The following is a 25,907-nucleotide window of genomic DNA, read 5'->3' on the forward strand; positions in this document are numbered from 1 at the left end:
GCTGATAAGCAACTTCAGCAAAGTCTCAGGATACAAAATTAATGTGCAAAAATCACAAGCATTCTTATACACCAGTAACAGACAAACAGAGAGCCAAATCATGAATGAACTTCCATTCACAATTGCTTCAAAAGAATAAAATACCTAGGAATCCAACTTACAAGGGATGAAAAGGACCTCTTCAAGGAGAACTACAAACCACTGCTCAGTGAAAGAAAAGAGGACACAAACAAATGGAGGAACATACCATGCTCATGGATAGGAAGAATCAATATCATGAAAATGGCCATACTGCCCAAGGTAATTTATAGATTTAATGCCATCCCCATTAAGCTACCAATGACTTTCTTCACAGAATTCGAAAAAAACTGCTTTAAAGTTCATATGGAACCAAAAAAGACCCCGCATTGCCAAGACAATCCTAAGTCAAAAGAACAAAGCTGGAGGCATCATGCCACCTGACTTCAAACTATACTACGAGGCTACAGTAACCAAAACAGCACGGTCCTGGTACCAAAACAGCACGGTACTGGTACCAAAACAGAGATATAGACTAATGGAACAGAACAGAGCGCTCAGAAATAAAACCACACATCTACAGCCATCTGATCTTTGACAAACCTGAGAAAAACAAGAAATGGGGAAAGGATTCCCTATTTAATAAATGGTCCTGGGAAAATTGGCTAGCCATTTGTAGAAAGCTGAAACTGGATCCTTTCCTTACTCGTTATACAAAAATTAATTCAAGATGGATTAGAGACTTAAATGTTAGACATAAAACCATAAAAACCCTAGAAGAAAACCTAGGTAATACCATTCAGTACATAGGTATGGGCAAGGACTTCATGTCTAAAACACCAAAAGCAATGGCAACAAAAGCCAAAATTGACAAATGGGATCTAATTAAAATAAAGAGCTTCTGCACAGCAAAAGAAACTACCATGAGAGTGAACAGGCAACCTACCGAATGGGAGAAAATTTTTGCCATCTACTCATCTGACAAAGGGCTAATATCCAGAACCTACAAAGAACTCAAACAAATTTACAAGAAAAAAACAAACAACCCCATCAAAAAGTGGGCAAAGGATATGAATAGACATTTCTCAAAAGAAGACATGCATACAGCCAACAGGCACATGAAAAAATGCTCGTCATCACTGGCCATCAGAGAAATGCAAATCAAAACCACAATGAGATACCATCTCACACCAGTTAGAATGGCAATCATTAAAAAGTCAGGAAACAACAGGTGCTGGAGAGGATGTGGAGAAATAGGAACACTTTTACACTGTTGGTGGGATTGTAAACTGGTTCAACCATTGTGGAAAACAGTATGGTGATTCCTCAAGGATCTAGAACTAGAAATAGCATATGACCCAGCCATCCCATTACTGGGTATATACCCAAAGGATTATAAATCATGCTGCTATAAAGACACATGCACACGTATGTTCATTGCGGCACTATTCACAATAGCAAAGACTTGGAATCAACCCAAATGTCCATCAGTGACAGACTGGATTAAGAAAATGTGGCACATATACACCATGGAATACTATGCAGCCATAAAAAAGGATGAGTTCGTGCCCTTTGTAGGGACATGGATGCAGCTGGAAACCCTCATTCTCAATAAGCTATCGCAAGAACAGAAAACCAAACACCGCATGTTCTCACTCATAGGTGGGAATTGATCAGTTAGATCACTTGGACTCGGGAAGGGGAACATCACACAGCGGGGCCTATTATGGGGAGGGGGGCAGGGGGAAGGATGGCATTGGGAGTTATACCTGATGTAAATGACGAGTTGATGGGTGCTGACAAGTTGATGGGTGCAGCACACCAACATGGCACAAGTATACAAATGTAACAAACCTGCATGTTGTGCACATGTACCCTAGAACTTAAAGTATAATTAAATAAATAAATAAATAAATAAATAAATAAACATCATGAAATCTAACAGATGCAAATCTAAACAACACAAAATGTTTCTCTTCTATACTGTCTACCAAGGAAGACAAGTATAGAAACAGCAATAAAGTTTAAATGATATGAGTTTAAAAGAAGTCTTTAGAAGCAAAGAGGGAAATAGCTAATGTTTTTTTGTTGTTGGCATTGTTGGGTAGTTTCATCAAGAAAGTGAGATTTGAACTGAATCTTGAAAGATGGTCAGGAAATCCTGGTAGAGAAGAAAAAGTGAGAGGAGGGCACAACTCACCCATGTGATAATGACATGCTCTGTAACAGAAACTCCACAGGTTAAGGACAAGGTCTTAAGAAATTTTTTATTTCTAGTCCCTAGTGTAAAGTTTTACACAAGTAGTTGCTCGGTAATTGTTTGTTATGCGTCCACTGAGTCATTGTTCCTAGGACCTATTTGAGCTCAACTCTACCCACCTCTAAATATGTAAATTTGAGTGCTTATATCCTATTTTTTCCCACCCCTTTTCACTCCTATTGGGTCATTTTAATTAATGCAACTGACTTTTGTTGAAGGCATACTATGGTTGATGTTTGAAACTAAGATCCCAAATTTGTTTGTACTGCTCTGTCTGCCATGTTTGGTTCTTAAGAAATTCATCAGAAGGGACCTACCACGCTAACCCACACTGCATTGCTGGTAGGCTTCCACTGTGAATCTCTTTGATTGGTCTGTCAGCATCACGGATCTTCCATACCTGAGCTTAAGATCTCGAGAGGCCAGGCCAGGGCTGCCTGCTCTACACTTCCTTTCTCTGAGTGCACCTGGGCCCACTCACCTGTCCCTCTTACTACAGAGAAGCTATGAAGAAGCAAATGGATTTCTGCCTCTTTACACTCACATTCCAAAGGATCTGCTCCTACATGATGCCATGTGAAGTCCAGTGCCCCTCCAAGAATCCTGAGGTTCTTCATGGTCTCTTTGGCTCTGAGTCTTAGCTTTTCATGAACTCATGATATTACTTGTGTTTGTTTCCTGTGATGGGTTGTCTCTTTTCTTCACCCCATTTCCAGGATTCGTCATTCACCCCAACCCAAGCCAATCCACAAGGCTTTTCCCCAGAATTTGTGATAATGGAGAAGATGTATGTCACCATAAGTCTAGCTGTTCTCTTCCTCCTAAATATTCTCTGTTTCTCTGTTTTCTGGGTCAGGCATGCCTCTCTCCTCTGGTATGCCTTAAAAATCAATAGCTTGCTTTATTAAGCAGAAAATAGTCGAGTTCGCCTTCCTTGTAGTTCTGGGCTCTGCCTGTCCCAGACTCATCCATTTTGGACAAAATAAATTTCAGCGGTGTACTAAGGGGGTGATGGAGGATGGGAGTGGTCCACCCTGGGTGCAATAAGGGAGTGCCTGGGTGTAAATAATGTAAAAGCAATAATAAACTCAACTGAATATTCATCTGCTTTCTATTATCACCATGTACCAGCAATTCTAAACAGTCTCAGCAATAAAATACTCCTCCCCACTGGAACCACTCCCACTGGTACCCTTGCCCAGTAGGACCCACTCCCACTGGTACCCTTGCCCACCCTGCTCCACCTTGGTAGGCACTGCTACAGTTAGGAACACAAACCATGCAGGCAGGTACCTTGAAATGTCCATTGTTCTCATCCTCTCCGCCAGGGAGATTTCGTTTTCCAAAGATAGAAAACTTCTTCCTTCCTGAAATTCTTTTTTCCATTGGCTTCTATGCCATTACTCTCTCCTGGTTTTTCTCCACTGCTTCTACTTGTATTTCCTTAGTCTCCTTCCAAAGTTCCCCCTTCCGTGTGATAGACTCCTTCCCTGAACTAGTCAGGAAGTAGGCATGGTTAGTTGATTCTAAGGAAGTACTTACATGAGCAACCTTTGCCCAAATTTTGCCATGCAAAATGGAGCTGAAGGAAAAATAGAAAAGCATCATGTTCTGGAGAGGGTTCCAAGGCATAGCAAGAGAAGTGTTTCCAAAGTAGGGACTTGAATTGAGCAAGAGGAGGCAGAGTAAGGGAGGCAAGGCTAGTCATCTGCTATGTGATGAAGGCAGCCCTCCTGAGGTCTGCTGCAGAAACATTCTGTGCTAGATTCATGTGTAGGATTTCAGGAATGAGACAAAGGATAGAGACAAACATTCTTTGGCAGAATTACATTACTCCACAGCTCAGCAGAAGGTTTGAATCTAGATAACTGAGGTGATGGTGGGAGTTTCTAGGTTCGAAAGGCAAAGATCTAGGAAAAACACTGGGAGTAGGTGACCAACCACAGCAGCCTGTGTGTTCCTCCCCTCGTGCATCCCCCAAATGAGAGCTGCTTGTCAATAGTGCTCTATCTCACACATGGCCAGCTAGGGTGAAGTGAAAAGCAGTCCACAAGCTGCCTAATGGCCCAACATGTATCAAGGTCTTTATCTAGACATAAGTGTCAGTATCTCTGCACTGTGGACACAGCCAGAGGGCAGGGTGCAACTCCAACACCTTGGAGAGTGGCCAGAGGTGTTGCTGATATCTGGGAGGGAAGAGAAACAAGGAAATGCAGCCTCTTCTATCACATGCACTTGTAAGGCAGAAAAAGTCTAAACACTATGGGCATGAGCAAAGAAAGGAGTCACTGTCTCAGATCTGGAGGAAGAACTCTCTGATCTTTCACTACCTTCCATGAGGTTTATCATTCGGAGACACAAAGCATCAGTCACTCTGACCCCACATGCAGCGGGCACCTGAGGCCTTCCCGAAGTGGGTCCTCAGCACCCACTTTATTCCACTTCACTTCCACTGTGGGAGGCTGAATTCCATGCAGTATCTAGCCACATCCACATATCCATGCCCCCCTTCTCTGCTTTCCCATTCACATCTCCATTCACCAAAGGCTGGCTCTGCCTTGGCATCTGACATCACCACATGGACTGCTGAAATCAGATAGGAAGCTCTAGTCAACTGAAGCATCTCCAAGAATCCGAGGGGCTACCAGACTGCAGGAAGAAACCAACTCATCTCTTTGGGTGCCCTACCAAGACAAAGAAGAAGAACACTATAAAAAAATGAAAATCATATATGATGAGGGTATTTTATTTACATATGGGAAGAATTGGTGTAAAATTTTGAGAATGAGGACTCCTTAAGAAGACATAAAATCCAGAAGTCATAAATGATTAGATCGGTATGTTAGACTAGTATTTTTTAATGTTTATGATAAAAGTTACCAGAAAGAAACACAAATGATAGGGCAGACAAAATACTTTTAATACATATGATACACAGCTTACTATACCTAATATACAAAAAATGCCTACAAATTTATTTTAAAACAGACTAATAGAAAAATGGGCAAAGGATTTGAACGGGCAATTGATAAAATGAATAAATGCATATAACTAACAAACCTACAACAGGAAATTCAATCTCATTACTAGGGAGATGTAAATTAATACAAAAATGAAATAGTTTTCACATCTAAGATTGGCAAATATTTAAATAATTTTATTAAAAAATATTTCTATTTTTACTGATTTAAATTGAAACATGTTTTCAGGGTGCTTGTGATAATTTGGTATGTTCATATAATCAGCAGGGTAACTGGGATATCTATCACCTTCAATGTTTATCTTTTTTTCATGCTAGGAACATTCAAATTGTTCTCTTTTAGCTATTTTGAAATGTATGATAGATTAATATTAACTATATATGTCTATATATTATATATTTTATATTAATATTAACTATGTATATTAACTATTGATCTGTTGAACACTGGGTATTATTTCTTCTAGTTGCATATTTGTAACAAAAATTTAAAAGAGCTAACATGAAGAACTGACAAAGAGGAAGGAAATAAAAAAGCCTACGATTGTTGGTGGTGAGTGAATCTCTACACTTTTGAAAGATACTTGGACAATTTTTGTTTGTTTGTTTGTTTGAGATGAGACGAAGTGTCACTCTGTTGCCCAGGCTGGAGTGCAGTGGCATGATTTTGGCTACTGCAACCTCTGCCTCCAGGGTTCAAGTGATTCTCCTGCCTCAGCCTCCTGAGTAGCTGGTATTACTGGTGCACGCCACTATGCCCAGCTAATTTTTTAATTATTATTTTTAGTAGAGACAGGGTTTCACCATGTTGGCCAGGCTGATCTCAAACTCTTGACCTCAGATGATCCACCTGCCTTGGCCTCCCGAAGTGCTGGGATTACAGGTGGGAGCCACCGCCCTCAGCCATTACTCGGACAATTTCTAATGAAATCACAAATCCACATACCTATTGAACTAGAAATCTCATTTTGAGGATCTATTCTACAGATAGAAAAAAGGCAGTATTTAGATGCAAAACAAACAATGATTTTAATGGCAAAAAGGAGGTTAAATTGTCAAAGGGAAATTTTCCACTTATACTTGCCCCAGGAGATGACAACATAAAATTAGATATTTCATCCCAGCTGATTGAGAAAGAACCATGAAATTGAGTGACCCTAAGAAGACAGACCTAATAGAACTACTGGAAGATCTTTGCTGACCAGTGAACAATGGAAAAGACACATGGACTCATTCAATCCTTAATTAGCATCCTAGCCTGAACTCTCCCTTTCCTAGCACTCAAACCCTCCTAACTTTTCCCCTCTGCAGAGTTCTCAGTGGATGTATTCACTGACGTGTACTCCTTGCCAGGCACTTTAATAAATGTTTTATTTTTTTTCAATGCTTTTGTGGTTTTTGTCTTATTATTTGGCCAGAAAAATGAAACCAAATGAGTTATGATTTGGACATGCTAAATTTTATTGCCCAAAGGGATGTGTCCTGGAATGAGGCCATAAGGCAGTTTCAGGTCTCTACCCAAAGCTTAGTTTAGGTGTTTGGGAAGAAGTAGATCAAGAAGACACCAAGAAGAGGTGTTAGTTGAAGCCAAAGATAGGAATACGATACCAGCTAAGCGAAATGTGTTGCTAAGAAGATAAGAAGGCTTGGGTGAAAGCACTGGAAGATTTCCTAAAAGCTGCCAAAGCATAAAGGATGAGTGAATATATGATCATTTAATTGAAGTGTTCTATGTTTATTCTTTACTTGCAGCCAACCTCCAATGCCCAGTGCCTCCTGTTGCTTGTAGTTTTAGACTGTTTTGTCTCTTTCCACATCTGTAACTTTTTCCAGACTTCATTCAGGAAACCAGGGAGCCATCTGGCCACCTCATGATGGAAAAAGCATAAATGTTCTGGGAGGTTCCCTATAAATTATCATTATTGTGCAGCACTGATAAGGAAACAAGACCTATCTCTGTTTTAAGGACTCTCCGTCCTCAGATTTATGTAAAAGGAATATATCTTCATTTAGATTTAACTTAATTTCTATGTGGAGCCCCACCCTTGCCTCTTTTCCATGGGAAGAGTAGAAATTGAATCCCAATATCTTCAGGTTTACCCTGACCCCAGCCATAAAGAGGCCACCTTAGTCCTTTCCAGTGAGGCAGCAGCTCTCTACTTCCTCTGTGCCTTTCTTGAGAATCAACGTTATCTTGCTGGGCGGCACAGCTCACGCCTGCAATTCCAGCACTTTGGGAAGTGGAGGTGGGCTTTTCACTTCACCCCAGGAGCTCCAGACCAGCCTGGGTAACATGGTGAGACTCCCATCTCCACACAAAATTGAAACATTAGCCAGGTGTGGTGGTATGCAACTGTAGTCCCAGCTAAGATTGTGCCACTAGACTCCAGCCTGGGCAACTGAAAAAGACCCTATATCAAACAAAACAAAACAAAAACCATCTATTTCCCCTTGCTACCTGCTCACTGGCCTCAGGCCCCCTACGACCCTCTGGAGTCCTATCATCCTTCGCTCTTCCCCACTCTCCCAAGAACTCTGCCCAGGTAGTACCATGCATGGCCTCTCTCCTCAGGACCTACCCACTGCTCTGCGCCTCTGGTGCTTGGAAATCACTAGAAGGCTATGGCCATTCCTTTCTGGGATCTTCCTAACCTTTCAGACTCCAACACCAGACTTCCTCCCAGCCCCACACCACTGAAGGGAACTCTGATTTCCGACTCAAAGGCATTCCCTCTGCTATGATGTTCGGCCTCAGAGGCATCTGAGTGTGGGCTTTAGCCAGAGGTCAGCAGATTGTCTTTTGCTGTTGTGCTCCTCCCCTAAGGCAATTGATTTAAACAGGTCCTTCTTCTTGAATGGAAGTGGTAAGGGGGAAAGTTCAGAATTTTTTTAAATGAAATATGCAAGGGAAGAAAGCATCAGTTAGTATCTCAAACTATTCTAATAGTTGTGTTTACTTGTATCTCCAGATCACTCTGTTGTACCCCAGACAGACTCTTGTATCAACTGCCAACTCATCATGTACATTTGGATATCCAAGGGAACATGATAGGATGTAATTTTTGCCATTTTGAGCATTAAAAATTTTCAGTGGCACTGAACTCCTGACATAAAGGAGAATTAGAAATAACCTCCAATCTACACTTGAGCAAGACATACATGGTTTGTTTCTGAGGAGAAAACATCATCTTTCTAGTATCTCCTCACCACAGAGAAGAGCCCTACACCAACTGGGGACCTGGGTCCTGTGTGCTGAGAGCTACAGAGCAGGGAGTAATGTCCTGAAAGCATTAGGGGAGTGCTGTCAGGTGGATAGTGATGGCTTTGACTATCAGTTGGAGGGTGCTATGCTAATTAGGAACTTTGTGACTTAAACTCAAAAAAAAATTTTTTTAATTAAAGAAACATTTGTAGAGGCAGGTTCTTGCTATGTTGCCCAGACTGGCCTCAAACACCTGGCCTCAAGCAATTCTCCCAAAAGGGCTGGGATTGCAGGTGCGAGCCACCATGCCCAGCCAAGAAATAATACTTAAGAGCCCAAGGCATTTGTTAAATTTGTAGAATGGAATTATATATATATATAATATATGTACATATAATTTGTATATAAAATATAAATTATATATACATATATAATATAATTACATGCATATATACACATAAAATATAATTAAATATATTACATATTATATATGATATATGCTAAATTTGTGAAATGTAATTATATATGTATATATACATGCATATTATATATGTATATAACATAGATACTATATATAATATATACACATACACATATGTGTATATATGTATATGTTTAGATGTATATGTTATATAATTTATGTAATTATATATTATATACACATACTATATTTATTATATATGTAATTATGCATTTTTAAAATATATATATTGGTTGTAGGGATGGAGGTGGGAGAAATCTGTCCATCAACAAAATAGGAATAAAATTCCTAGTGCCAAGTAAGGCAGAGGGCAGATCTTTATACGTTTGGGGATCAATTCTACAGTAGGTTACTAGAGAAATGTTTCTGAACAGAGTGAGGAGAAACTCAATGAAAAGCTGCAGTAGCTCTCCTGAGCAAGAAGTTGGCAGGTAGGTGGTGCCACCTGGTGGTAGCCACTGCTTGCTGTCGATGACTGCTCTGCTCCTTGGGCAAGGATAAGAGAGAGAGAGAACACAAGCTGCAGGGTTCCTTTCTGATGTAATTGCTTGTATTTTGTTCTTCACTCTCAGGGATTGTTCCTTTCACTTTTCCATAAAGGAAAAGGGTAACATCTAGTATCTTCTTTATTTCAGTTTTCTTGTGGCAATACTAAAGATGCATTTGGCAACAAAACTCTCGAAAAGATAAATTGAAGGTGTATCTCTTTCTTGGTTTGCTCACCCTTTACCAAAAATGTCCTTTGTCAAGTAAAGCAGTTAGTTCTTTGCTTATTTTTATATAACCATATATGATACTATTTTAATTTTAAACATGTCTTCTCACTAAACATCCACATCAGTACATATGTATCTAATTAGTTTTTATCTTCTATATAGTATCTTAAGATATGAATAAGTTATAGTATATTTATTTAGCCAGTGATGTGCCATAGTATATTTAACCATTGGTTTTCTCTCAGTTCTTTCAATTCTTTGCTAGAACAAGCAGTGTTTGCAATGAACATCGTTGTATGTTTTCTGCATATCCATGAGTTTTCCTTGCAAGTAAATAAGATGTGGAACTGCTGGGTCAAAGAGTATCTATATTTTAAATTCTAAGCTACTACCAAAATTTCTTTCAATTCACCACTGAGATTTTATACCCGCTGTCAACTGTGTGTGGAGTAAATATCTGGTCCCCACTTCCGTTCTTTCTCTCTGCCTCTTTCTGTCAGTCTCACTCTTTCTCTCTTTCAACCTGGACAGAAGAAACAATATCTTATTACTGCTCTAATTTAATTCCCCTTATTACTAACTAGATTGAAATTATTATATTTCATGGTCATTCATATTATTTTCTTCTGCAAATATTAATATATGTATGCAGTTCAATACTGAATTGTGCATGTTTTTCTTTTTTGCATACAGGTCTTTGTATATTCTGGATATTAATTCTTGGTTGGACCAGCCTAGTCTTTAATTTTGTTTATGATGTGATATTCAGAAGTTATTAATATTGATATAATCTCTTCTTTCATGTTTCTTTAAATTTATGTTTTAAGAAGACTTTACGTACCTTTTATATTTTTTCTATTATTTTATGTTTATGTTTATTCAACAATCAAGTATATGTTTCTATAAATGGTTCAAGGATCTACCTTAACTTTTTTCCTGAGTGCATAAACACTATTTGCTTAATAGTTTACCTTTCTGTACTGATTTGAATAGGCAGTTTTGTCACATACTAAATTTTTAATATATTCAAAGGTCTTGAGCTGAGAAGAAATATCTAATTTTTTATTTTTTAAATCTTTATTTTTATTTTTAAAAAAGTTTCAAGACAGAGTCTCCCTCTGTCACCAAGGCTGGTGTATGGTGGTGTGATCTTGGCTCACTGCAACCTCCGCCTCCCAGGTTCAAATGATTCTCATGTCTCAGCCTCCCGAGTAGCTGGGATTACAGGCATGTGTCACCACACCTGGCTAATTTTTTGTATTTTTAGTAGAAATGGGGTTTCACCATGTTGGCCAGGCTGGTCTTGAACTCCTGACCTCAAGTGATCCACCCGCCTCAGCCTCCCAAAGTGCTGGGATTACAGGTGTGAGCCACCATGCCCAGCTTAAATTTTTATTTTTTTAGAAACATGTTCTCACTCTGTTACCCAGGCTGGAGTGCAGTGGCACGATCATAGCTGACTGCAGCCTCAAACTCCTGGGCTCAAGTGATTCTCCCACCTCAGGCTCCTGATAAGCAAGGACTAAAGGCATGCACCACTACAACTGGCTATTTTTTTTCTTTTATTTTTGTAGAGGCAGGGTCTCGCTATATTTCCCAGGCTGGTCTCAAACTCCTGGCCTCAAAGGATCCTCTTGCCTTGGTCTCCCAAAGTGCTAGAATTACAGGCATGAGCCACTGTGCCTAGCCCTGAGAAGAGATACCTTGAAGTAGATATGCAAGTTTGGGAGAAATTGGCATTTACATGATATTTGGAGGATGTAACAAGTGAAATCAGTCTCCTAGAGGTACTGTGTAGAATTAGTAGAAAATAAAGGTGATAGAAGACACAATTGAAGGAGGACATGGCATGGGGTAAAGATACAATGTGTGCTGCATCAAAGCTCCCTAGGGGAGCTGCATTCCTACGCTAGGAGGGTATAGAAGCCCCACCCAAAGCACAGGCTCCTGCCTTCAGATTTTGCTCAGATCACCCCAATGGCTCCTGTGGCTCTAATTTGTCCTTTCACATCCCTGAGTCCCTGACCAGAACTTAACTCCTTTCTAGCACCACTCGCCGAAGGAGAGGTTGGTTCCTACAATTAAAAGGTACTACCCACATTTCCAGCATTCAGGCCACAGATGCAAAAAAATCATATGGGGCCAGGGCACGGTGGCTCATGCCTGTAACCCCAGCACTTTGGGAGGCCATGGTGGGTGGATTGCTTGAGGTCAGGAGTTCAAAACCAGCCTGACCAACATGGTGAAACCCCATCACTACTAAAAATACAAAAATTAGCTGGGCATGATGGCACACGCCTGTAGTCCCAGCTACTTGGGAGGCTAGGGCACAAGAATTGCTTGAACCCGGTGGGCAGAGGTTGCTCCAGGCTGGGTGACAGATTGCGCTATTGCACATTGCACTCCAGCCTCCACAGAGGGAGACTCTGTCCAAAAAATAGATAGATAGATAGATAGATAGATAGATAGATAGATAGAATGTCAGAAACATTTTGCACAAATGTACAATTGTCCTTCTGAAAATGCCAAGAACACATTATTTGAGAAACCCCAGAAGAGAGATTGGTAAGGAAGCATTTGCAAATCTACTGGAAAAATGAAGACTGAACCAGAGCAGTGGCAAAGGCTCCAGGGGAGAGAATGGGTTGAAGAATTATTTATGGGGTAGTCTCCACAGGGCTTGGTCTCAGTTGGATGATCAGGGTAAACAAGAGGGAGGAGTCAATGAAGATTCCCGAGGATATGGTATGTGCAGCTGGGTGGCTGTTTCATCCAAGATAGAAATACAGAGCAGGTCTGCTTAGGTAGGAAATGTTAATGTAGTTTAGAACATTGTGAATTTGAGGTCACTGTGGGGAGATTGTATGGGGATGCCCAGCAAACCAAGAGTCTCTGCACATGTAAGAAACAGGTATGGAAAAAATTCACACACGAGAGATAGGGAACAGGCAGGCTTAGAAACCACTCATGGACTACCTGTTCACATGGATTAGTAGCATCTGAGGGAAATGCTCCAGCAACACACACAGACCCCTGGTTCCTAAGCCAGCCATGGTACCCCAGGGCAGCTTACCTGGGACCTTGAGAATCCAGCATGCGGAGAGTTCAGGCTGATCTTGAGTCTCCATGTGGGCCCTCCCTGATGCGGAGCTGAGCCAAACCTCGGCAAACCGAGTACAAATTCAGTAATGCTGGAGCCTTCATAATCCATGTCTCTCCTGGGGAAAATAGCAGGGAGTAGGAAAGACAGTGAAACTAACTTATCATCAAGTTCTATCACATGTGCATGGGTGGCCACAACTATGGGATCTCACTTAATGTCATCAAGGACATGAACTTGATATGGATTATGATCTTTTCAGTGTTATATGAAATCCTCAGCAAATTCAACTTCGCCCTCTCCCTACCTACAGACTACTGCATCTAGCTCCTTCTGCAACAAAAATCTGGGCTGCCACTAACCCCATCATTGATGCTTCCTGGAGCTCATATTCTTGTCCTGAAGCCTTGCCAGGGATGTGATGTTGAGTCCAAGTGGGAAGGGTTCTCAGAACATTGCTCTTGGCTGAAAGGGACTGGCTGTGACTGGCTGTCAGGCCATGATTTAATGGGTAGCAGTGTGGCCCCTGCCTCTGCCCTCCTAAGAAATTCTACTCAATATCGTTCAGGAGGAAAATTGCTCTGTTCATTTCTTTTGTTTGTGCTCACATATTCTTCTGTTGGCTTTGGAGCACTCCTGAGCTTTTCCTTCTTTTTCCCTGTTTGGTAGTCTCCCTTACAGGCTAAGGACTGAGTCCTAAGACTCACTTTCTCCTTTCCGTGACATTAACTACTCTCTCTCCAATGTCAAACCAGGGAACAGATTCACGATTCAAGACAGGCCTTGCTGAGTCATTCACAGAGGGCTTTCCAAAGGGAGTAGCACTTATGCCAAATGGGTGAGATCAAATCACTTCTGGCACTCTCTGCCTACATTTTTCTTTTTATTTTCAAAACATCTTTGTTCAGTTTTTCAAAGTGTAGTTCTGTAACCACCTGTATCCAATGCTCCTGGGACACCTGTGAAAATTGCAAATTCCTGTGCTTTACCCCAAACCAGACCTATTCAATCCAATCTCTGAGGGTGGAGCTTAAGACTCTCCAGGTTAAACAAGCACTCAAGCAGATTCTTAAGTTCACAAGATTTGAGAACTACTGTTATAGGCTAAGAATTTTGATAATAAATTAACATCTTGTTTTATTTAATTCAGCCTCAAAATATCTCAGACTAGTGCAAGGCTGGAATTTTTCTTTTCTTTCCTTTTTTTTTTTTTTTTTTCCTTATTTTCTTCTTAACAGCAAAAGGATTTCTTCAAATGTGATCTCAGCCAGAGCTGCTCTGGCTGGGGAGGGAAGAGGTAAGGATTGTTGTTCCACCCTCTGATTTCTGCCTTAGCAAACTTTTCCTCTTCCCGGCCCTGAAAAGCACAGATGTAGGGATTTGATAGGCCTGGTTTGAATCAAACACTCATCACTCATTTAGCTGAGCAAAGTGACCTCGGACAAGTTATTAAACTAATGTTTCTCCTATAAATTGGGAACCATTAATAATAGCTAACACAGAGAGTTCTCTTGAGCATGCCCTTGACCTGAACGCACTCCCTTGGTTGGCTGGGTACCAAGGCCCATCAGACTGGAGCCCTCAGCTTTTGTCTCGTCAGTAGAGGCAAGGGTAGGGCGTAGCCTCAATCGAATACTGTTTAGATTTCTGCCACATCAAAGGCTTATTCACTACAAAATTTGGTCCCTACAATCGCCAGCATTTCATATCTTTTTTGATAAGCTGGCCTAAGGAATGTTAGTGCTATTGGCTAAAATCTAGTGGCTAGTAATCGGCTATTTTTGTTTGTTCGTTTTGAGACAGGGTCTCTCTCTGTCACCCAGGCTTAAGTGCAGTGGCACAATCATGGCTCACTGCAGCCTCAAACTCCCAGCTTCAGGCAATGCTCCTGCCTCAGCCTCCTGAGTAGTTGGGATCACAGGCACACGCCACCACACACAGCTAATTTTTTAAAAATGATTTGTAGAGATAGGAGTCTTTCTATGTTGCCCAGGCTGGTCTCCAACTCCTGGGTTCAAGCAATCCTCATGCCTTGACCTCCCAAAGTGCTGGGATTACAGGCATGAGCCACCATGCCCATAAAACTTTCTTAAATAAATACTAATCAATAGTGTTTAAAACACTCTTCTCTAAAAGTAAAAACAACTTGTTGTTTCAAAGCATTTGCTAAGACAGTATGTTGCTGCAGTTTTCCAAAACGTCAATGAAGTAATCACTTTATCACTAGCAAAAAGTGAGTGGTGTGTTTTACAACTAATATAAGTGACATGGCTACCCTGTGAGGGATTATTTCCAAAGTGTGTTACTGGAGAGGTATTTCTGGACCTGCAGCTCACTCGTACCAACAGCGTTAATAATCATACCTCAGCGTTAATGCTGAGAGCACGCACATGGCTAGCCTGGGCTGTCACCTAATTACTGTTCTCTTTTTCCTTTGGGCAAGTGAAAGGCAGAGAATACAACCTAAGTCATTAACTTCTAAGATCTAAGTTTTAGTTAGTTGTTCAATCTGGACCTTTTCATCCTTTTTAAAAAGATTATCAAGAGATCTGTTGATGTTTTCTTGTATAATTTGTTCATTTTTTGTTACATTTTTAAAATCACGAGTGCATCTTTGCTAATAATTTCAAGGGATATAAGCATGTTCAAGAATTCTACACAGATCAAGCAATGATTTTTCCTGCTTTAAATTCAAAATTTAATTTTGAATGGTAATATAGGGTTTTGTTTGGCCATTTTTTTTAAAACACACACACACACACACACAAATTACATATTTTAGTCGACTAACAGCATAGCAAACACTTGGTTTGTTTCCATACAATATTCCAGAGTTCATCCAAAAAAATGCTTGGATGAGATTTCCCTGGCTTTGGTGTCCCGAGGGCAGAAAGAATGTGCCCTCCTTGCTTCGCGGAGCTCCCGGTCTAGTAGTAACTCAATATATATTTACTAAACAGGATGAAGGAAGGGTTAATAATGAATACATGATGAAGCAAAGTAAATAGGCCTCAAAGCTTGAGGAACAGGGAGTTTTCTGAGCTCAGAATTGAAGGTAGAGGCCAGGCGCAGTGGCTTACACCTGTAATCTCAGCACTTTGGGAGGCCGAAGCAGGTGGATCATTTGAGGGCAGGAGTTTGAGACCAGCCTTGCCAACATGGCAAAATCCTATCTCTTATCAAAATACAAAAATTAGTCAGGCAAGGTGGCAGGTGCCTATAGTCCCAGCTACACAGCAGGCTGAGATGGCAGAATCCCTTGAGCCTGGGAGGCAGAGGTTGTAGTGAGCTGTGATTATTCCACTGCACTCCAGCCTGGGGGACAGAACAAGACTCCGTCAAAAAAAAAAAAAAAAAAAAAAGAAGAGGAAGAAGAAGAAGAAGGTGGATAGCCTGCCTGCTGTGGTAATCAAGACTTATTCTAACCCGTTTTGTTGTGACTGGCTCAGATTTCACTACATGCTTGGGAAGAGGCAAGAGCTTAGAAGCAGACAATCTTAGACTGCCTATGCAAGGAAGCCCTCACCGTATTCACAGACAGTGCTATCTCTGAGACATCAGGACAGTCCTTGAAATTTAAGGAAATGAACCATGGGTTCCTTAGTGACTTCAACCTGAAAGACTAATCCCAACCCCAAGTAGTGAGCTCAAAGGTATTTGATGAACTTCAGCTGTCCTAACAGGAATATTTGCTTCATAAATATTATCACCTAGATCCTTTTATGATCATAAGCATGAGGATGACTGGGTTTTCCCACTCCTGTGTGAGATGTGCCTCCCTCTAACCTTATTACAACATTGACACCTTACTCATTTGACATGAAAAAAATAATATTATCACCTGAACTTCAAGTGTAACTCCAGCTGCTGCCCATAAGCTTCTCTCAACTCTGGATCTAGTTTGTAGGACTAAATTAACCATTTGTAGTTTCTGGATAATATAAGTAGTAAGTGGGTTTTGTTATTGTTATTATAATGCACATTTCCTATAGTAAATATTATTTGTTTGTTTTTTGAGCTCCCACACGTATTGCTGGGTATACCAAGAATGCAAGGCCCGCTGCCCTCTTTACCCAGGACATTTCTCAGGTGTGGCTTTGCTGTGGCCAACCATGAAGGATGAAGTTGTGTCACTTGAAACAAAGAACAGGTGTATTTATTGCTTCCTATAAAAGCAGCGTATTCCTTAAGCTCAGTGCTCCTTTTCTGCGAAATAAACCTACTATGTGTGCACCATTCATCTGGGCCTGTGGTGTCACCCATCTGGGACTTGGGGACAAGGGGAACCTTTGCAAACATACTGATGCTCATGTTACGTCATGAATAATAAAGTGCTTGTCTCCGACCCAAGAGTCTATGTCTTCTACCAATGTTCATGAAACAAGATGCTAACTTATTTACTTTTAAGTAGGGTAACATCAAATCCCAGTTCCTTCAATTATGTGTTACTTTTATAATAGCAAATCAGTTGCTATGATTACAAAATTAGAAAGTATTCTTTTCTAACAAACTGTTATTTCCTTCCAAGATTCTCTTGGTAGCCCTGATTAAAAACCACTGATACATTTCTCTAAACAAAAGAAAAAAAATGGGATTCTAAGTCATTACATTTAATAGTTCATTTCAGATTTTAAAAATACTTTATTTCTCAAGCTTGTATTCCTCAGCTCTCAGCAAAATTCAATTTTCTAGTAAAAACAATTCTCCTGCTTAGACTGAGGATGTGCCCTGCAGCCATCTCTTTCCATGGTTGGCATCTGCAGTGAGTTCCTCATGTAGCCTCGCATATGCCTGGTAGTGGGCACAGGTCTCTGTCCACACACTGTGCATTCCTCATCCCCCATCCCTCATTCTTTAGTGGCAGCTAAAGCTGCTGATTTTCCTAGGTCCAGGGGCTTCAACCTTGCCTTCTCTAAACATTGACCTCTATCTTTTCTTCTTAGGGAAAAGCATTATCTTCTCAGGGTCCTAAAATTCATAAGCTCTGGACTTGGGTTAGCGGGTGGGTAGGAAGGAGGAACCCACCAACTCACATTTTTAGAAACTCGAAGGAGACCTGCCTAGGGGTCAGCTTAGAGAATGCTAAAACCAATGAACTTCTATCTCAGCAAGTTACTCTGTAACATCCGTAGTCAATGTTTTATTCCTCAACTCCTGTGCCCCCCCTAAAAAGTAAAGGTAGTAAATAAATACATAAAAACTGGCAATAAATGGAAACCAAACAGTTCCAACACTAAAAACTAAACAGTTCTCACACTAATGATATCATTCAAGTCTCTGGCACTACAGTTGACCTTGAATAATATGGGGGTTGGGACACCAACCCCCTCCCACACAGTTGAAAGTCTGTGTATAGGCAGGGCATGGTGGCTCACTCCTGTAATCCCAGCACTTTGGGAGGCCAAGGTGGGCAGATCACCTGAGGTCAGCAGTTCGAGACCAGCCTGACCAACACGGAGAAACCAAGTCTCTACTAAAAATACAAAATTAGCCGGGTGTGGCGGCGCATGCCTGTAATCCCAGCTACTTGGGAGGCTGAGGCAGGAGAATCGCTTGAACCCGGGAGGACATGGAAGTTGTGGTGAGCCGAGATCGTGCCATTGCACTCCAGCTTGGGCAACAGGAGTGAAACTCCATCTCAAAAAAAAAAAAGAAAGAAAGAAAAAAAGAAAATCTGTGTATAACTTTTGACTCCCCAAAAACTTTACTAAGAATCTTACTGATAACATAAACAGTTAATTAACACATATTTCATATGTTATTGGTATTATATATGGCATTCTTACATTAAAGTAAGCTAGAGAAAAGAAAATGTGATTAAGAAAATCATAAGGAAGAGAAAATATATTTACAATTCATTAAGTGGAAATGGATCATTATAAAGGTCTTCATCCTCATCGTCTTCACGTGGAGTAGGCTGAGGAGATGGAGGAAGCGGAGGGGTTAGTATTGCTGTCACAGGGGTGGCAGAGGGAGAAGAAAATTTGCATACAAGTGGCCCCATACAGTTCAAGGAGTGATGTGGAAGGGAACAATTATATATTCAAAGGCCAGTTTTCAGCTTCCTCTGCCTGGGCATCTCAGGACATCTTTGGCTGTCAGCCAGCCCTCTCCTACCACCTTGCTTTCATCAGCTCGCTGCCTTCCTGATTCCCTTCGACTCCCTTTCAGATGGCTCCTTCTCTGCATCCCTGCTGCTCATTTCAACCACATATACCTTTGAAGTTGCTGTGCTCCAGGGCTCTGTCCTGACCCTTTCCTGTCTCACACGCAGCCCCTCCTGGGTTGCCTCAACCAGATGGCTCCACTTGTTGCCTCTCTTGCCCAGGTCTGTCTCAACTTCAGGTTCACTTCCAGCCCTTTAGTGGACTTCTTTCCTTGCGTGTGACAGACATGCACCCTAAGCTCAATGTTTCCAGCACACACGCAGTCTGTTCTCACAAATCTGCTCCTTCTCCCATCCCCTATCTCAGCAGAAATACCACCATCCACCGAATTCCCAGGAAGGAGTCCAGGGGCTTCCCCCATAACCTGTCAATCACCAGGGCTTGTTAATTCCCTGTCCTCAATGCCTACTCGTACTACCACTTCTCATTCAGCCCCAGGCACAGGAATCCAGAGCACTGTCACATCTTGCAGGGATCACTGCCTCTACCTCTTAAATCAGCTCCCTAAGCTGCAGCTCCAGCTCATTCTCCATTCTGCAGTGACAGGAAACTTTCTGAGATGGAAGCCTGGCCTTGTCATTCTTTTTAAAAAAATTATCTGACACTCCTCAGTGCCCTCCTGAAGAAGCTTACACTCATTATTACGACTTCCAAATTCCTTCATTCCCTAAACCCAGTCCACCTCCCACCCTCATTTTCTGCTCAGGTAAAATGCAAACAAATAAACCAAGCTGGATTCCTGACTTTAAGACTTACAGTTGAGTAGGGGAGGAAAATGAAAAAGCAGCAAACAAACCACTGAAAATATATCATGTGCGCTAAATACTGTGAAAATAGAAAACAGGAATAACGGGGGATTCCATTTGGGAGGGTGGTCAGGGAGTCTGATTTGCTATTTCATGAAACTGAGAACCAGGAGGAGGAACAATCTAGGGAAAATTATAAGGATCTGTTTTGGTAATAAGGATATCTGACATGCATTTTTAAGTATTTGCTGCTGGTTTAAAAATATATGTATATTGTTCAAAGCAGTAACCTTCAGCTTTCTACAAAATTTGTTGTCCAACATAATGAAGACTCCAGGATAACACAATATTCTACATCTGTCTTCTAACCAGAGTCTCATGCATGGGGTGAGAGGGGAGGATATCATTCTCTAATTTCTTCTGATTAATCTTAACCTCTTCTTGCTTCCATGGTTATATACAGTATACAGTATTATATCCTCAAATCTCCTTTCTTCTGAGAAACTTTCCCAACTGACCTTGCCTGGGCAAAATGCATTCTCACGTGCTATGGCAGCCCACAGAACACACACCCTCCCAGCAATTATCATTTTGTATTATAATGTTGTCTTCAGAGAAAATTATTTCTCTTTGTCCACCTTTGTGACTAGCTTATAGTAGGTACATGTTATTTATCTGCTGACTATGTGGAACACCCAACACACGTACTGTATGACCTTTGCCAAGTCATTGCTCTTCTGTAATCCTCAGTTTTCTGGTCATTCCAGAATAACATAGCCTACAACATGGTGGTAAGGCTTAACTAAGTAGTGATATAGTCTTAATAAGAATTGGGTTACTAAGCAAAATATGGTGGCATATCAAAACTTTCTATTTATGCTCCAATGTTTCTTCTCCAGCTTATCATCTTGGGTGGGCGGTGCCAGGCATTCAATTGTAGAAGGAAATACTCTAAAGGGACCCTGTAGAAAAGCTACAGTGGGTCCCCATCTTTTACCATGTACAAAAATCAACTCAAAATGGATTGACAACTTATATGTAAGATCTGAAACTATAAAACTACTAGAAGTAAACATTGGGGAAACACTACAGGACATCGGTCTGGGCAAAGATTTTTTGGTTAAGACCTCAAAAGCAAGGCAATAAAAACAAATATAGGCAAACGGGATTACATCAAACGAAAACACTTCTGCATAGCAAAGGATACAATTAACAAAGTGAAGAGACAACCTACAGAATTAGAGAAAACAGGAACACAAGTCAATAGCAAAAAACCCACAAATAATCCAAATTTAAAATGGGCAAAAGACGTGCATAGACATTCCTCAAATAATATACACAAATGGCCAAAAAATATATGAAAAAATGCTCAACAACACCATTCATCAGAAAAATGTAAATCAAAACCACAATGAGATATCATCTCACCTCAGTTAGAATGCTTATTATCAAAAAGACCAAAAATAGACCAAAATAATGGATGCTGGTGAGGATGCAGAGAAAAAGGGAATACTAGTGCTGTTGGTGGGTAGTACAGCACTGTGGAGAACAGTATGCAGGTTCCTCAACAAACTAAAAACAGAACTATCATAAAATCCCACAATCCTTCAGCTGGGTATATAACAAAAAGAAAAAAGATCAGTATATTGAGAGGGTTCCAAGATGGCTGAATAGGAACAGCTGCAGTCTACAGCTCCCAGCATGAGTGATGCAGAAGACAGGTGATTTCTGCATTTCCAAATGAGGTACCGGGTTCATCTCACTGGCGCTTGTTGGACAGTGGGTGCAGCCTACAGAGTGTGAACCGAAGCAGGCCAGGGCATCACCTCACCTGGGAAGTGCAAGGGGTTGGGGAATTCCCTTTCCTAGCCAAGGGAAGCTGTGACAGACAGTACCTGGAAAATTGGGGCTCTCCCATCCTAATACTGTGCTTCTCCAACAATCTTAGCAAACGGCACACCAAGACAGTATATCCTGCACCTGGCTCAGAGGGTCCTACACCCAAGGAGCCTGGCTCACTGCTAGCATGGCAGTCTGAGATCAAACTATAAGGCGGCAGTGAGGCTGGTGGAGGGGCGTCTGCCATTGCTGAGACTTGAGTAGGTAAATAAAGCATCCAGGAAGGTCAAACTGGGTGGAGCCCACCACAGCTCAAGGAGGCCTGCCTGCCTCTGTAGACGCCACCTCTAGGGGCAGGGCACAGCTGAACAAAAGGCAGCAGAAACTTCTGCAGACTTAAACGTCCCTATCTAACAGCTTTGAAGAGAGTAGTGGTTCTCCCAGCATGGAGTCTGAGATCTGAAAACAGACAGACTGCCTCCTCAAGTGGACCTTGACCCCCGAGTAGCCTAACTGGGAGACACCTCCCAGTAGGGGCTGACTGACACCTCATACAGCTGGGTTACCCTCTGAGATGAAGTTTCCAGAGAAAGGATCAGGCAGCAACATTTGCTGTTCTGCAATATTTGCTGTTCTGCAGCCTACACTGGTGATACCCAGGCAAACGGTGTGGAGTGGACCTCCAGCAAACTCCAACAAACCTGCAGCTGAGGGTCCTGACTGTTAGAAGGAAAACTAACAAATATAAAGGACATCCATACCAAAACCCCATCTCTAGGTCACCATCATCAAAGACCAAAGGTAGATCAAACCACAAAGATGGGGAGAAAACAAAACAGAAAAGCTGAAAATTCCAAAGATCAGAGCACCTCTTCTCCTCCAAAGGAACACAGTTCCTCGATAGCAATGGAATAAAGCTGGACAGAGAATGACTTTGATGAGTTGACAGAAGTAAGCTGCAGAAGATCAGTAATAACAAACTTCTCTGAGCTAAAGGAGGATGTTCAAACCCATCACAAAGAATCTAAGAACCTTGAAAAAAGATTAGACAAATGGATAACTAGAATAAACAGCATAGAGAACACCTTAAATGACCTGATGGAGCTGAAAACTATGGCATGAGAACTACGTGATGCATGCGCAAGCTTCAGTAGCCGATTCAATCAAGTGGAAGAAAGGGTATCAGTGATTGAAGATCAAATGAATGAAATGAAGTGAGAAGAGAAGTTTAGAGAAAAAAAGAGTAAAAGGAAATGAACAAAGCCTCCACGAAATATGGGACTATGTGAAGAGACCAAATCTATGTCTGACTGGTGTACCTGAAAGTGACAGTGAAAATGGAACCAAGTTGAAAAACACTCTTCAGGATATTATCCAGGAGAACTTCCCTGACAGAGCAAGGCATGCCAACATTCAAATTCAGGAAATACAGAGAATGCCACAAAGATACTCCTCGAGAAGAGCAACTCCAAGACACATAATTGTCAAATTCTCCAAAGTTGAAATGAAGGAAAAAAGGTTAAGGGCAGCCAGAGAGAAAGGTCAGGTTACCCACAAAGGGAAGCCCATCAGACTAACAGCAGATCTCTTGGCAGAAACTCTACAAGCCAGAAGAGAGTGGGGGCCAACATTCAACATTCTAAAAGAAAAGAATTTTTAACCCAGAATTTCATATCCAGCCAAACTAAGCTTCACAAGTGAAAGAGAAATAAAATCCTTTACAGACAAGCAAATGCTGAGAGATTTTTTCACCACCAGGCCTGCCTTACAAGAGCTCTTGAAGGAAGCACTAAACATGGAAAGGAACAAACGGTACCAGCCACTGCAAAAAGATGTCAAGTTGTAAAGACCATCGATGCTAGGAAGAAATGGCACCAACTAATGAGCAAAATAACCAGCTAACATCATAATGACAGGATCAAATACACAAAAATAACATATTAACCTTAAATGTAAATGGGCTAAATGTCTCAATCAAAAGACACAGACTGGCAAATTGGATAAAGAGTCAAGATCCATCAGTTTGCTGAATTCAGCGACCCATCTTACGTGCAGAGACACACATAGGCTCAAAATAAAGGGATGGAGGAAGATCTACCAAGCAAAGGGAAAACAAAAAGAAAAAGCAGGCATTGCAATCCTAGTCTCTGATAAAACAGACTTTAAACCATCAAAGATCAAAAGAGACAAAGAAGGCCATTACATAAAGGCAAAGGGATCAATTCAACAAGAAGAGCTGACTATCCTAAATATATGTGCACCCAATACAGGAGCACCCAGATTCATAAAGCAAGTTCCTAGAGATCTACAAAGAGACTTAGACTCCCACACAATAATAATGAGACTTCAACATCCCACTGTCAACATTAGATCAATGAGACAGAAAGTTAACAAGGATATCCAGGACTTGAAGTCAGCTCTGGACCAAGCAGACCTAACAGATATCTACAGAACTCTCCACTCCAAATCAACAGAATATACATTATTCTCAGCACCACATTGCACTGATTCCAAAATTGACCACATAGTTGGAAGTAAAGCACTCCTCAGCAAATGTAAAAGAACAGAAACTATAACAAACTGTCTCTCAGACCACGGTGCAATCAAATAAGAACTCAGGATTAAGAAACTCACTCAAAACCACACAACTACATGGAAACTGAACAACCTGCTCCTGAAGGACTACTGGATACATAATAAAATGAAGGCAGAAATAAAGATGTTCTTTGAAACCAATGAGAATTTAAAGACACAATATACCAGAATCTCTGGGACACATTTAAAGCAGTGTGTAGAAGGAAAGTTATAACACTAAATACCTACACGAGAAAGCAGGAAAGATCTAAAATCGACACCCTAACATTACACCTAAAAGAACTAGAGAAGCAAGAGCAAACACATTCAAAAGCTAGCAGAAGGCAAGAAATAACTGAGATCAGAGCAGAACTGAAGGAGATAGAGATGCAAAAGCCCTTCAAAAAATCAATGAATCCAGGAGCTGTTTTTTTGAAAAGATCAACAAAATTGATAGACCACTAGCAAAACTAATAAAGAAAAAAAGAGCAATGAATCAAATAGACGCAATAAAAAATGATAAAGGGGATATCACCACCGACCCCACAGAAATACAAACTACCATCAGAGAATACTACAAACATCTCTATGCAAATAAAATAGAAAATCTAGAAGAAACGGATAAATTCCTATACACATACATCCTCCCAAGACTAAACCAGGAAGAAGTTGAATCCCTGAATAGATCAATAAAAGGCTCTGAAATTGAGGCAATAATTAATAGTCTACCAACCAATAAAAAGTCCAGGACCAGACGGATTCACAGCTGAATTCTACCAGAGGTACAAAGACGAGCTGGTACCATCCCTTCTGAAACTATTCCAATCAATAGAAAAAGAGGGAACCCTCCCTAACTCATTTTACAATGCCAGCATCATCCTGATACCAAAGCCTGGCAGAGACATAACAAAAAAAGAGAATTTTAGAACAGTATCTCTGATGAATATCGATGCAAAAATCCTCAGTAAAATACTGGCAAACCAAATCCAGCGGCACATCAAAAACCTGATCCACCACGATCAAGTTGGCTTCATCCCTGGGATGAAAGGCTGGTTCAACATATGCAAATCAATAAACATAATCCATCATACAAACAGAACCAAAGACAAAAACCACATCATTATCTAAATAGATGCAGAAAAGCCCTTCAACAGAACTCAACAGCTCTTCATGCTAAAAACTCTCAATAAACTAGGTATTGATGGGACGTATCTCAAAATAATAAGAGCTATTTAAGACAAACCCACAGCCAGTATCATACTGAATGGGCAAAAACTGGAAGCATTCCCTTTGAAAACTGGCACAAGACAGGGATGCCCTCTCTCACCACTCCTATTCAACATAGTGTTGGAAGTTCTGGCCAGGGCAATCAGGCAGGAGAAAGAAATAAAGGGTATTCAATTAGGAAAAGAGGAAGTCAAATTGTCCCTGGTTGCAAATGACATGATTGTATATTTAGAAAACCCCATCGTCTCAGCCCAAAATCTCCTTAAGCTGATAAGCAAAGTCTCAGGATACAAAATTAATGTGCAAAAATCACAAGCATTCTTGTACACTAATAACAGACAAACAGAGAGCCAAATCATGAGTGAACCCCAATTCACAAATGCTTCAAAGAGAGTAAAATACCTAGGAATCCAACTTACAAGGGATGCGAAGGACCTCTTCAAGTATATCTACAAAGCACTGCTCAGTGAAATAAAAGAGGACACAAACAAATGGAAGAACATCCCATCCTCGTGGGTAGGAAGAATCAATATTGTGAAAATGGCCATACTGCCCAAGGTAATTTATAGATTCAATGCCATCCCCATCAAGCTACCA

The 25,907-nt window shown here is 40.9% G+C and overlaps 1 protein-coding gene and 2 non-coding genes across 3 annotated transcripts in view; 2 read left to right on the forward strand and 1 right to left on the reverse strand.

Annotated features, from left to right (window-relative positions):
• EVA1A (eva-1 homolog A, regulator of programmed cell death) overlaps positions 1-12,874 on the reverse strand; it is a 144,875-nt gene extending 132,001 nt beyond the window's left edge. Inside the window, exon 1 of the mRNA XM_025353973.1 lies at positions 12,731-12,874. Coding sequence (XP_025209758.1) covers positions 12,731-12,785 — 55 coding nt within the window. The 5' untranslated portion in view covers positions 12,786-12,874. The remainder of the gene's footprint in view (positions 1-12,730) is intronic.
• LOC112605515 lies at positions 9,256-9,470 on the forward strand. The gene has a single exon (XR_003115493.1). It is a non-coding gene; the product is annotated as a small nucleolar RNA U3 (small nucleolar RNA).
• A 3,597-nt stretch (positions 12,875-16,471) lies between the features above and the next one.
• On the forward strand, positions 16,472-16,577 carry LOC112605496. The gene has a single exon (XR_003115481.1). It is a non-coding gene; the product is annotated as a small nucleolar RNA U13 (small nucleolar RNA).
• The last annotated feature ends 9,330 nt before the right edge of the window (positions 16,578-25,907 follow it).

Source organism: Theropithecus gelada, chromosome 13 (genome assembly GCF_003255815.1).
Source record: "Theropithecus gelada isolate Dixy chromosome 13, Tgel_1.0, whole genome shotgun sequence".
Classification (NCBI taxonomy): Eukaryota; Metazoa; Chordata; class Mammalia; order Primates; family Cercopithecidae; genus Theropithecus; species Theropithecus gelada.